We start from the raw sequence: 14,001 nt of genomic DNA, 5'->3' as shown, positions 1-14,001 counted from the left end.
TTTTGAAATCTGAATCAAACCCCTTTACAGAATCTTTTTAAGTAGTTTGCTTGGTAGAAAATGAGGAGATTTTCACTGAAAAAAAAAGATTTTCTTTCAAAAATAAGGACATTTCTAAGTGATCCCAAAACTTTTGAACAGCAGTGCTTATTTCCCAAAATGTAACACTATTCCCCACGGGTATCTAGAACGTCCATCCATCCATCCATTATCTATACACTGCTTAATCCTCACTAGGGTCGCGGGGGGGCTGGAGTTTATCCCAGCTGACTCAGGTGAAGGCAGGGGACACCCTAGACAGGTCACCAGTCTGTCACAGGGTTACATACAGAGACAAACAATCACTCTCACATTCACACCTACGGGCAATTTAGAATGATCAATTAACCTCAGCATATTTTTGGACTGTGGGAGGAAGCCGGAGTACCCGGAGAAAACCCACGCATGCACAGGGAGAACATGCAAACTCCATGCAGAAAGATCCCGGGAAAGCCGGGACGCGAACCAGGGACCTTCTAGCTGCAAGGCAAAAGTGCTAACCACTACACCACTGTGCAGCCCGTATCTAGAACGTGATTGGTATAATTTTAGAAGAAAAGTCAACCAGCATTACCAGCTTGAAGCTGTCCAAATTGTGATTCTTAACAATCTGAAGCTAAAAGCATAGCTAGCATCACTTCTGACTTGACTCATGAATAAATAAATTAATAAATATTATTACGAAATAAAAAAAAAACATTTCAAATCCGGAATTCTATTGAGACTTAATTGCAAAAAATGTCCACTTCAACAAGTCTACATATTGCGTACATATTGAAAAATTGGGGAAATAATCCCATGTTTCCAGTTCATTCAAGGTAAACCACCTGCTGAGCATCACATAGTAACAGGAAGTGAGTAGATGACTAATTCTAGACTTGTTCTGACAGACATTTTTTGTCAATGACACGGACAAACAAAGGCAGACGAAAGCAACACGTGTGCAGACAGAACAGAACATACACAGACAGAAGGGTGTTTGTGCTTCTGAGTGTTAGAGTCGCGAGACACGGACCTGCTCAGTAAAACGCCTCCTCTTTTGCTCGGGCGACTTGACATATGCAGCCTGGGTGTAGGCATAGCTTTTATAGCGAGGCTGAGGGGAGGGGCTCCGAACTCGCCCCTGAGCCACACTCACTGTGATCTGAGAGAGAGACAGAGGACAGAGAAGGACAAAGAGACAGGGGAGGACACGTTGGCGGAGAGGTGGGAGCAGAGGACAGAGCAACAGAGGCGAAACAAAGAAGATCCCAAATATGCAGAGGAGACATCCAGTGAAAGGGGAAGAGGTTCAGGAGGCAAATCACAAAAGATGGGAGGAAGTTGTGATGGAAGATGAGGAAAAGAAGAGAAAACAGAAGCATGAATAATCTCACATGAGCCTCGTTTCCATCCAAATGTCAAGCTAATTTTAGGAGAACTTTTGAAAATGGCAGAAATATATATCTAATATATATATGAATAGACGAGTTAACAGAATTGCGGGACTTTTTGTAACATAATTATCATAAAAAGATACAAAATGATGAGAGACACAAAGTAACTACAAAAAGTTACAAAATTACCACCTACATTTACCACAAACAGACTGAAAATGACCACAAAAGAAACAAAATGAGCACAAAGACACACAAAACAACCACATAAACACACATAATGAAAAAAATGACACGAAATTACCACAGAAAAATACAAAATGATGCAATGACACCCATAATTATCATATAAAGATACAAAATAACTACAAAAAATGCAAAAAGATGACAAAAAAAACTAAAATGACCGCAAATAGACTGAAAACGGCCACAAAGGGACGCAAAATGATTACAAAAATGCACAAAATGACCCAAAAAAGAAACTAAATGACCACAAAGACACACAAAACAACCACAAAAAGATACAAAATGACCACAAAAATGCACAAAATGACAAAAAAATGACACAAAATGACCACAATAAAATACAAAATGATGCAGTGAGATAGATAATTATCATATAAAGACACAAAATGACGAGACACACAAAATTTTTAGAAAAAAATACAAAATGACCCCAGAGACACACAAAATGACCACAAAACACCTATAATGATCACAAGCAAACTGAAAACGGCCACAAAAACACCTAAAATGCCCACAAAAGGGACTGAAAATGACCAAAAAAGAAACAAAATAACCACAGAGAAACAAAATGACCAGACTAATGACTAATTAGAAGGTGGTTGCTATTAAATTGGGACGGTTATTTAATTGACATTTTAGTGATATCCAGTCATTTTTTTTATTAATAAGTGATTGTTTCCATCATAAATAATTATTATTACCAAACTAAACCAACGATAGCCAAACATTTCAGAAAACTACTTGACAAGTGCTTTGTCACATTCCTTTGTGGATAAAGTCATTCTTTTAGGAATTTAGTGTCAATGTATGGAAGAAGTATTCAGGCGAATGTGTAACAGGGTCAGGGTAAAATATATACGGTATGTGTTATTGTATTAGTAATATATAACACACAATATATATTTTAATTTATTGTTATTTGAGCCCCCACACCATATCCTATAACTGAGTTTTTCCCTACTTATAAGCTCACTTTCCCAGTCTATTATGGTCACACCACCGTTCAAAAGGTTGGGGTCACTCAGAAATGTCCTTATTTTTCAAAGAAAAGCAGTTCTTTTACAATGAAGATAACATTAAATGAATGATAAATCCAGTGTAGACATTGTTAATGTGGTAAATGACTATTGTAGCTGGAAATGTTTCATGGAATATCTCCATAGGGGTACAGAGGAACATTTCCAGCAACCATCACTCCTGTGTTCTAATGCTACATTGTGTTAGTTAATGGTGTTGAAAGGCTCATTGATGATTAGAAAACCCTTGTGCAGTTCTGTTAGCACATGGATAAAAGTGGGAGTTTTCATGGAAAACATGGAATTGCCTGGGTGATCCCAAACTTTTGAACGGTAGTGTATATATTAATTAATTTCTGTAGGAGTGCAAGTCTTGAAAATTGATGGAAGATCTTACGGGTTTTTTATTTCGGCTGAAATAAACGGAGAAAAGTCTTGGCTGATCACCACTGGTTAGATATGTTGTAAAAAAGAACACATTTTCAATTTAAAGTCTGTTTCAAACTACATTTTATGAAAAAGATAAAATACAGCTATAGTTGCTGTGAAAACCTGCGTATTTCCCTCAGTTATTTAGACGAGTGGATGTATAAAGTCCATTTTTTTCCATGTGTGTTGATGATGTTGTTGTGAATATAGTGACACCAGACTGGGATTCTGATCAGGATTTTCAGTTGTGATGCTTCAGAGTGTCCTTGGATGGATGGATGGATGGATGGATGGAAACCCAGGCAGAGATAGACAGAGAAAGATGACAACGATGGCACATTGAACAGCAGACAGGAAGTAGCAGACCTGATCCTCCCTCCAGCTCCTCATACTCCTGTTCTACCTGCTCATGCTCCTAAGTCTCCAGTTTTACACTAAAACATTACCAGGCTGCTTCATCTGTCCAAAACCAGCAGCAGTCCTCTGAAATCCATCATCAGCATCTGCCATTTATTAGTGAACCGGTTCTAATGAAGCCCAATAAGTAGGAAAATGTTTGTAAATTTTACTGTGAAAACTGTTGATGGCAAAAATCTGTAAACTCTAAAACAATCTGATACAGTTTATATAACACTGGATCACCATAAATAAGTTAATTAGGAGAAACATAATTATGCCTCATGATCTTTGTGACGTTAACTTCTTGCCTAACACTCAGCAAGACAGAGTATATTTTCAGACAAATTAAAAATGTGTAAAGCCATTGCCCATAAATAATTATCAAAGTATGCAGCCCATGTAGCAGTGAAGTGGCATTTGGACTGTGGTCAGCTGGGAGTGTAGGGCTGCTGTGGAAGCTGTGCTGCACACTAAATAACTCTCACACTGCTGTTCATGATACATGATCTGTATCTCACCAATAACCTGCACGTTCTTGACAAATGTATTTTAAAAATTCCAAAGCTTCCTAATTAAAATGACAGTCCTGTTTGGAATTCAAAATAAAATGATAATGCCACATGCCTACAAAACAACTTGTTCAAATACAAACATTTTAATTGCAATGTTTCCTTTCCAGCTCAGGTTTCGATGCCAGATTTGATTCTTGATATCAGCAGTGTTCTTAAAAGGAAACACACTCCATCCAGCAGCTCAGTGTGGGTCATTACAACCACCAAGCATAAAGATCCTCCAGAAAACAAAGCAAATCATGCTTCTGCTACAGAAAAGCAAATACACAACAGTCTACAGTGTAAGCCAGCTTTTAGTCCTTCTGAGCTGCATACACAACACATGACGCTTCTTGTTCATTTCCTGTTTAATTCTGAAAATATCCTCTTGTGGTTTTACTTCATCCTTCTGCATGTTTTGTTATTCACTCATCCTATAAATTTCATTGAAGTTTTCAATGCCAGATATTTATTTGTGATGCCAAACAATGCTGTCACTATTTTGGCCCCATAGTTTTGGAGATTTGTGATTGCAGTTTATTTCAGTAAAACAGTCTTTGACAGTTGTTTTTCCACGACAATTTAAAGTCCTGCACCTCTGTGGAAACAGACAACTCAGAGATGTCTTCTGTGCAGAAAGACACAGCTTTAATGTCACGAATATAAAAATAAAGAAAAAAACTAAGCTCAGTTTCTTTGATTATTTACAACCGAAACAACCTGGAATCAACACAACATTTTTCCAAGTGCTTACTGGTGTTATAATTACTGGAAAACTCTACATACTGTTGATAGTGTTTTATGACTTACATTTTTAACCTGCTTCCATACTAGTCTTCTGTTTAGCCAAAAAGCCTCAACACTTTTGACATGGCTGGTTATTTTCAGATTGTGATACGAACATTTTTGGGCGAATTTTTCGACGTACCCTAAAAATAAAAGTTTTCAGCTGAGACTTGGTTAAGTTTTGTGACGGTACAACACATTACAAGTTAGTACTTTGAGGCCAGGAAGTCAGAAAATGCAATGATTCTGTTTTTACTGTTTCTGGTTCTAATAAATGATTTGATTTTGGTGATTTGTTGAAGACTGTGTTCATCAAACCCACTAGGTAGTTTGGGGTTCAGAGGAGAGTTAGAAGCTACAGACCAGTGTCCACATACCTCTGGCCACATCTGAGCAGTTTCTTTTAACAGTTTCTCAAATGCAATACTAATGCTGGGACCTTCTCAAACTTTGCAAGTGTCAGCTCTTATTTTGAAAGGACAATCAGTGACTAAGTGCTTTGATGACAGCAGATGAAGGAGGAGGACGATAATAGCACCTGTCAGTAACTTTTTCCCTCTCAGTCTGATTTGTCTGCTCCTTCTCATCCTTCATCGTCCACCTCTTTATATTTCTGTACATTTTATAATCCTTCCCACTTCCTCTCTTTTTCCTCTAAAGCTAAACTTCTCTGTCTGCCCGTGCCTTGTTTTCTTGCTGCATCCGTGTGAATGACTGAGGGTACAGGCCTGCAGGTCCTCTCCATTCTCAGACAGACAGGTAATGAAGGCGAGGAGGGGGTTGATGGGAAACTGAGTGAGATAATGACATTACCAGCCATTACTTCAGGAAGCTCGCTCCATCCTGCTGCGATTGGGTGCGACCTCAGCTTAACTCAAAAGTAACAGCAGCTCGACTAATCCTGCTAAATTCTAATAACAGAGCTGAGCAGAGGAGCTGTCACTGACCCTGAGGTAACTAGAAAGAAAATGAAAATGAAATTGCATACTACATGTAAAAACACGCGTTAAGTATGAAATTAGAAATGGATTTATTAAATTAGTTAATTAATTCAAAGTCAAATAATGCGTCGAGAAAATGCACATATGCAAATTTAAAACTAAAATAATCAAATTGTTTTTATCTGTGGTTTTACAATTTCACAGAAATTTACATAAAACTTAACATGAGGGCTTCCAAGAGTGATTGTTTTATTTTATGTTTTAGTTTTATGCATTATTTTAGAACAATAAAGTGTGTACACAATGTTTCTTATTATTTTGGAACATTTTTTTTTATCATGTTTTAATCCGTTTAACTGATGCAAACAAACCATAGACTGAGTATTCTTGAGTTAGTTTGTTAGCTACTTTCTTAAGTTGCAATAACTGGGTTAATACTAGTTGGAAAATAGTTTTCTTTCACTATTATAAACAGTAATACAGTTATTTTTCCTCAGTGTAGGAGGCGGAGTGCGAGGCGAGGCTTAGCGTTATGCTCAGAGCTTCACACATCTTATTATCCTCCTGAAAATCGCAGTAATTGTTGAGATATTTCCAAGGTTCAGGTTGGAATGAACTCTTGATAATCTGTGTACAGTTTGGTTTTATAGTACTCTTTGATTTGCCTTTATGAAAGATTCCATAGATTTAGGACAAATATGAAGCTGTTTATTTTAAAAAGTACACCCTCACACAATTATAACGCCTCACTCAATCATTTTTGGCTTGATGTGGCATTATCTCTGCTAATATTTGTTATAAACTATCCACAGTTTCACCTCTTAATCACGCCTTATGATTAAAACGGTTGCTGGTTCTTCCAGGAGAACCTGCCCTCTCAGCTTGTGGTACCACTAAGGAAGGAGCTTTGCTGTCAAGCTGTTCATTATCCACTTCATCATTACAAAGCAGAATGCAAACTGAGCTGGTCCTAATCTTTTTAAGCATGGCTGCTGCTTAGCACCTTCATTTGGATTTACGGATGTTTTGACTGCAAGTTGGGATAGAAAAATAAGCAATGCTGTCATGCAGCCCTTTATTATCTGGGTCAATATATAATTGAGGGATTTTTGAAGTTCTGGGGATACATCTTCCATACATTTTTATTAAAAGTAAACAAAAAACTAATGTTTTTATGTTCATTATGATCATGTCTTTATACATTCCATAATTGTTTATTAATGAAACAATCACTTATTAATAAAAAATGACTGGACATCACTAAAATGTCAACTAAATAACCGTCCCAATTCAATAACAACCACCTTCTAATTGGCTAAACAATAATAAAATGAGCTGATTCAGAAATAGTTTTGGTTGTGTTCTTTTTATTAAGTTGAGATAAACATGACAGATATTTCTGTTTTGGCAATATATCAAATTTTAGATGGAAAATACCAAATTAAATCATTTTCCACTAAGTTCTCCATTACAAAAACACCTCTCCAGGAAGTGTGTTAATTCCAGATCACATGACCTGCTCCACATGATGTCATTTCCTCCTGAAGAAAAGACTGGCCAGACTCCAAGGCTTTCTGACTTATTTAATATAAAGTAGTCAACAGGTTTACTACAATATCTTTAGAAATAACTTTCAATTCTGATCAATTGTATATATAATATTTAGAAGAATCTTTGTGTAAAAATGCCATGTGGTGAAAACAGCAAAAATGTCAACTATGATACAAAAAGTCCCACAATTATATATTAACTCAGCTACATTTTTGTAAAAGATCTCCACAGAATTTTCAATGATTTCTATATCTATTTCTACCATCTATCTGTTTGGTGCCATACAGAACCGGTGTAAGACAAATCAGAGAACATTTGAGATCAGAGATCCCCCTCATGGTTTCTTTCATCTCTTTCAGTTTCAGGCTAACGCTACAACAGAGAGTGTGGATTTCACAAACCCACTATAGTGATGTTAACAAGTTGGCAGGATAGAAGGACAGGAATGAGCTGATAATGTGCAGGACGGATGCTGCCTCAACAACCGAGCGATGGAACGTAAATGTGCAGAAGGAGCTCGAAAGACCAACACACATGCAGAGCAGATCATGGCATCTTACTGCCATCGCATAACAGAACCAGTTAGCCGACCTAAATAGCTGTAAAGATGATTCATTTTCATGAGAGACAGGTCAACTACAGAAACAGCAACAGCCCATTACCATTGCATGCTTCCATGAAAAGCTCATTATTTATGATTTTCTCTCGAAAAACCCAGGAATTTTGTAAAAAGTGTTACGTTTGTGTAGAAATGAGTTCCCATTTTCGTGGCGTTGACAAATATAATTGCTACCTGGAGTATTTTGGGGTTTTTGAGTCACAGAGAGGTGGTTGGGGTGGATGAAGGGCACACAAAACACCTCAACTCTAACACCTGAAAGGAGGGTTCACATGCAGACTCACATCTGTGGCTCAGGCAACAAAAAAATAAATACAAATAAAAAGACTGAGCAATATTTATTGGCAACGGATAATTCTTCAATAGCAATAAATCGCCTTCATGTAACAAAAAGTTTGATTCACATTAACAAACCTTAAGCATGCTCCCTTTTTAAAATATTATCAAGGTGACATCACTATTTTATCATTATTTTTTAATTCACAAGTACATTTATTTATTTAAAAGATTAACAGTAACATTGAAAGATAAACATGGATAAAAAAGACTAAAGTGGGGGATTTCAAAGTAAGGTAGCTACAGTAAAATTACAACTTTTCCTCCTCACTTCAACCTTCGTGTCGTCCTGCAGGTCAAAATTGACCCGTTTTAAAGTTTGAAAATGTGGGACAAAAAAAATTTTTCACAGAGAAACTTCTGATGTCCACATCTTCATTATTTTTGAGAATTTTTTAAAACACTTTTAGGTGGAAAAAAGGAAATGTTAAAAATGTTTCATTCATAAAAAAATCAACCAAAATCCAGTGAATTTCACTAGATTTTGGTAGATTTTTATGTGAATGTTCTTAAAGAAAATATTAGAAGTTTTACTGATATATATGGAATCACTTTAGATAGATTTAGGATTTTTTTGGAAGATTTTTACTCATTTTTTGAAAATATTTACAAGAATTTTCTTGCCAAATTTGGGGGATTTTTAAAAATAAAACTAAAAAGGTTTTGCAAATTTTCAGAAATTTGGGGATTTCTTTGGTAAATTTTTGGATTTTTTTCAGACAAGTAAACGATATTTTTTGGTGCCCGTAAATGAAGACAACAGGAGGGTTAATCAAGTGTTACCAGTGCTACAGAAAAATTGGAATTTCAGAGTTTGGTAGAAAACTGCGACAAAAACTATTGTATTTGATGACTAAATGTTCTTATCCATTGTAATACTATATAACTGTGTGGGGGGTAACTCACATGAAGCTGTGCTCAGTAATTTTCCATGAAGCGCTGCAAAGAAGAACCAATCGAAATTAACGCGTTAAAGTCCCAGCCCTAATACATATTCAAACCAAAATCCAGGTGTCTTTGAGTGAAAACCAAAAATAATGAGCCGTTACAATGTCAACAGGCCGACAACACTTTAGTGAACAGACAGCAGCAGCGGCGAGGACTGGAACAATGCCGTTGTGCGTATGAGTGTATAGTTGTGTGTCCAACCTGCTGGGAGAAGCGCTGCTGGGTCTGGATCTGGTAGTGCTCCTCCGTCGTCACCCGGGTGACGCCCGCCGGACTCGCTCGTGGCAACGTCTCCACTTCCTGGATGGCTTCCATAGAAACGCTTTGGGGAAGCACCTGGAAAAGCGACGTCACATACATGATGATGCTCTTCTTGTCCGGGTGAGGCACTGCCACATCTGAAAAACACAGAATGAGAGGAATAAAGTTTGTTTTCCAAATTAAAATCCCTTGAGATATTCACTGAAGAATGTGGAAAAAAATTAGAACAAATCCAACAACGCGTTTACAATCGAACGGTCTCTTCTTTTTCCCCTCTAAGACGTTAAACTATACTACCAAAAGAACATTTAGGTGTCCTCATTCTCATTATTTGATAGGAAACAACTCAGGAAGCATAAAATAGCCTGATAAACCTGAATCTGCATAAACACCACAATATATGTGAGATTTATGTATGCAGTGCCTTGGAAAAGTATTTTCCCCCCAACAGAAATCTTCTATTTTTGCCAATTTCTCACACTTAAATGGGCAAAATGGGCCTGGACAGCATTTTCTTTATATAAATAAAATCATCATTTAAAAACTGTATGTAGTGTTTTCTTAGTATAAAATTAGTTTGATGATCTGAAACATTTACTTGTAACGGATGGATGGATGGATGGATGGATGGATGGATGATTGATGATGGATGGATGGATGGATGGATGGATGATGATGATGGATGGATGGATGACGATGGATGGATGGATGGATGGATGGATGGATGATTGATGGATGGATGGATGGATGGATGATGATGATGATGGATGGATGGATGATGGATGGATGGATGGATGGATGGATGGAAGGAAGGAGGGAGGGAGGGAGGGATGGATGGTTGGATGGATGATTGATGATGGATGGATGGATGGATGGATGGATGGATGATGATGATGGATGGATGGATGGATGGATGGTTGGATGGATGGATGGATGATGATGGATGGATGGATGGATGGATGATTGATGATGGATGGATGGATGGATGATGATGATGGAGGGATGGATGGATGGATGGATGGATGGATGGATGGATGGATGGATGATGATGGATGGCTGGATGGATGATTGATGATGGATGGATGGATGGATGGATGATGATGATGGATGGATGGATGGATGGATGGATGGATGGATGGTTGGATGGATGATGATGATGGATGGATGGATGGATGGATGGATGATGATGATGGAGGGATGGATGGATGATGGATGATGATGGATGGATGGATGGATGGATGATGATGGATGGATGGATGGATGGATGGATGGATGGATGGATGATGATGATGGATGGATGGATGGATGGATGATGATGATGGAGGGATGGATGGATGGATGGATGATGATGGATGCATGGATGGATGGATGGATGGTTGGATGGATGATGATGATGGATGGATGGATGGATGATGATGGATGGATGGATGGATAGATAGACATTTTATTGACAACTATACCTACAACACAACACGAAGTCAGCCATTTTTAATTATGTGTCATATTTTGGACCAATTTTTGCGCATTTTCAAAAGCTATGAACTCAACCAGGGTAACCCCAACACAGCTCAGATTCGGCCAGGATGTACAGCAGGTATGGACAATCAAAACCTATCGAAATGTTCCACAAAAGTCTGAGGGTGTGGAAATGGCAGCTGGTAGAATTGACAATTGGCCGTGAAACATCAACTGCTGTGTAACTGGCCTGTTCATGCTCCAATCTGCCTCAAACTTTACATGTATGATCACAGTGCGGCCCTGATTAATTAATCAACATTGCTTTGGAAAAATCTGTTTTCACTTTGACATGAAAAGAAGTTACTGTAAATTGTTATCCAACTTAAACGGGCCATGATTCAGTGTGGAAAAGCCACAAAAAGGGAAAACTACCAGGGGGGTTGTATGGTTTTTATTGCATGTGTAGGATGTGTATTCATGTGAGAGTGATGATGGGATGCCCACTCATAAGGCATCTTAAAAGCCGCAGGATGATATAGTGGACTGTCTTTAAACTGCAAAAACAGATGAGGTAATTTCTCTTGATGTTCATGAATAACTAGAGGCCACTGTTTATGCTGCTTTTTATTTCCCATAGCATCAGTGTGTCAGTCTGTCTGTCTGTCTGTCTGTCTGCAGCTAAATTAAGTCAGAGGAAAGCTTGAAAACAGGTGAAAAGAGATATGAGAGAGCAGCGATTTGAGGAAAGGGGGGTCAAGACCCTGTGGAAAGGCCGGTCAGCCTGAGGCAAAACTAATCGAGACGCATCACCATGAGGTGAAACACAGCAGATAAATTAACAGCAGAGGAGACAAGAAGATGAGAGGGAAAAATGTGGAGCTGGAGAGGAATCCGAGAGCAGCAGAAGAAGAAAGACAGCGTCTATGTTAATGGACTGTTAGAATAACACTGCAAAAACTCAACATCTGACCAAGTCTGTTTGTCTTATTTTTAGTCAAAATGTCTCATCCCATTTGATTCACGATAAATTCACTGAACAAGAGACATTTCAGCAGATGGAGGGACTTATTTTAAGACAATGCATCTTAAATATCTTGTTAAGTCAAACAATCTTGAAATTATCTTCTTTTGAGTTGAATTTTACAAGAAAACTCAAAATAAGTTTAACCCTCGTGTCGTCCTGTGGGTCAAATTGACTTGTTTTAAAGTTTGAAAATGTGAAAAAAAATAAATTCCACAGTGAAACTTCTGATGTCCACATTTTCAGGAAATCTTTGAACATTTTTTGGTGGAAAAAAATAAATGTTAAAAATGTTTCTTAAGAACATTCACCAAAAAAATCAACCAAAAGCCAACGAAATTCGCTGGATTTTAGCTGATTTTTTTGTGAATGTTCTTAAAGAAAATATTAGAAGTTTTACTGATATATATGGAATCACTTTAGATATTTTTAGGATTTTTTTGGAAGATTTTTACTCATTGTTTGAAAATATTTACAAGAATTTTCTTGCCAAATTTGGGGGATTTTAAAAAAATAAATAAATAAAACTTTTAAGGGAAACTTTTAAGGAATTATTGGAATTTTCTTCTTGAAGGTTTTGCAAATTTTCAGATTTTTGGGATTTTTTTCAGACAAGGAAACAATATTTTTTGGTGCCTGTAAATGAAGACAACAGGAGGGTTAAAACATCTCAAATTAGGAGGTTACATGAAAGCGAAAATCTATTTTTGAGTGAAAAACTGCTCCTTTTTTTTTTTTTAAGCATATCTGGCTTATTTTAATTCACCTCAGCTTGACAATCCTGGTAAAATAGAGCTTCAAATAAGTTTTCCCAGCTAATTTTAAGATCTCAGTATTCTAAATATCACATCTTATTTCAAGAAATCTTACCAAGCTATTTTTCACTTGTTCTATTGGCAGATTTTTTTCACTTATTTCACGGTAAAAGTTCTTTGAAACAAGATTTTTTTTCTAGTTTTGAGAGGGGCAATTTTTCCAGTGCAAGAACGACGCCAGCGTTGGTCAGTTTGTGTGCGAGAAGGAGAGATAAAGCTCGAGTACAAGTCATATATTTGGCTGTGGAATGCGGGTTTATCACAGACGAATCTGAGGGTGTTATTGTTTGTGTGAGGAAGAGAAACAGCTCCATAAATAATTCCACCATCTGCACGGGTGTGTCCAAGTGCGGAAACATCCCTCACTTGTTTAGTCCACTCTGAATTTCTGTCCCAAGAGCTTCATTATGAATCACTTCACGACGTTTCTACAGCATGGGAGCGCATATTTATGAGGCGCTGTGGGTCTGTGTATGGATAAAAGCACGATACAATACAGTGCTGTGAAGAAGTAGCTTCTGTTTTTGCATATTTGTCACATTAATTTTAATTTGAGACAAAGATCACCCAAGAAAAGATGTTATTACACATTTCTGTATCACTCTTGTATATGCTGTTGACTTTTTTCTATATTATATCTTTTTGTTTTTATCTTTATTCCATTTTACCTTCACTTTATTCACTAATATTCTGTGTTGTCTTATTGTGTAGACCAGAGGTGTCAAACTCATCTTAGTTCAGGTTCCACATTCAGCCCAATTTGACCAGTAAAATCACAGCATAATAACCTATAAATAACCACAACTACAGATTTTCCTTTGTTTTAGAGCAAAAATGTACATTCTGATGTTCACATTTAAGGAATTTTCATTTTACAAAACATGAACAATCTGAAATTTGTTAAGAAAAATAAATTAAATTTCAGCAACTTTATGCCTCAGTTTATCATTTACAAATTACAACTTCCAGATCACAGTGGATCCATAAAGGAAGAAAACATTTAGTCGCAGGTATCTGGAACTGAATCATATAGGATTTTACTTAGACAAAAAAACAACAAAAACAAGACAAAATATTACAAACATGAGACACATAACGACAAAAATGAGAAACAAAATGCCAAAAAATGAGACAAATGACGCGAAATTAAAAAAAGACAAAAAATTTGACAAAAAAGTTACAAAGCAATAGAAAAATGGACACAAATGG

At 37.0% G+C, this 14,001-nt stretch overlaps 1 protein-coding gene across 10 annotated transcripts in view; it reads right to left on the bottom strand.

The window, feature by feature from the left end:
- dmd (dystrophin) overlaps positions 1 to 14,001 on the bottom strand; it is a 315,328-nt gene that overhangs the window by 180,042 nt on the left and 121,285 nt on the right. For 9 of the 10 annotated variants that reach the window (XM_055008380.1, XM_055008391.1, XM_055008386.1 and 6 more), the window contains 2 exons: positions 9,439 to 9,635; positions 1,055 to 1,183 (listed from right to left, as the gene is read on the bottom strand). In XM_055008380.1, coding sequence (XP_054864355.1) covers positions 1,055 to 1,183; positions 9,439 to 9,635 — 326 coding nt within the window. The remainder of the gene's footprint in view (positions 1 to 1,054; positions 1,184 to 9,438; positions 9,636 to 14,001) is intronic. The other variant, XM_055008387.1, reaches the window with a different exon arrangement.

This window comes from Amphiprion ocellaris, chromosome 24 (genome assembly GCF_022539595.1).
Source record: "Amphiprion ocellaris isolate individual 3 ecotype Okinawa chromosome 24, ASM2253959v1, whole genome shotgun sequence".
Taxonomy (NCBI): domain Eukaryota; kingdom Metazoa; phylum Chordata; class Actinopteri; family Pomacentridae; genus Amphiprion; species Amphiprion ocellaris.
This window is presented reverse-complemented; position numbering and strand designations above follow the sequence as displayed.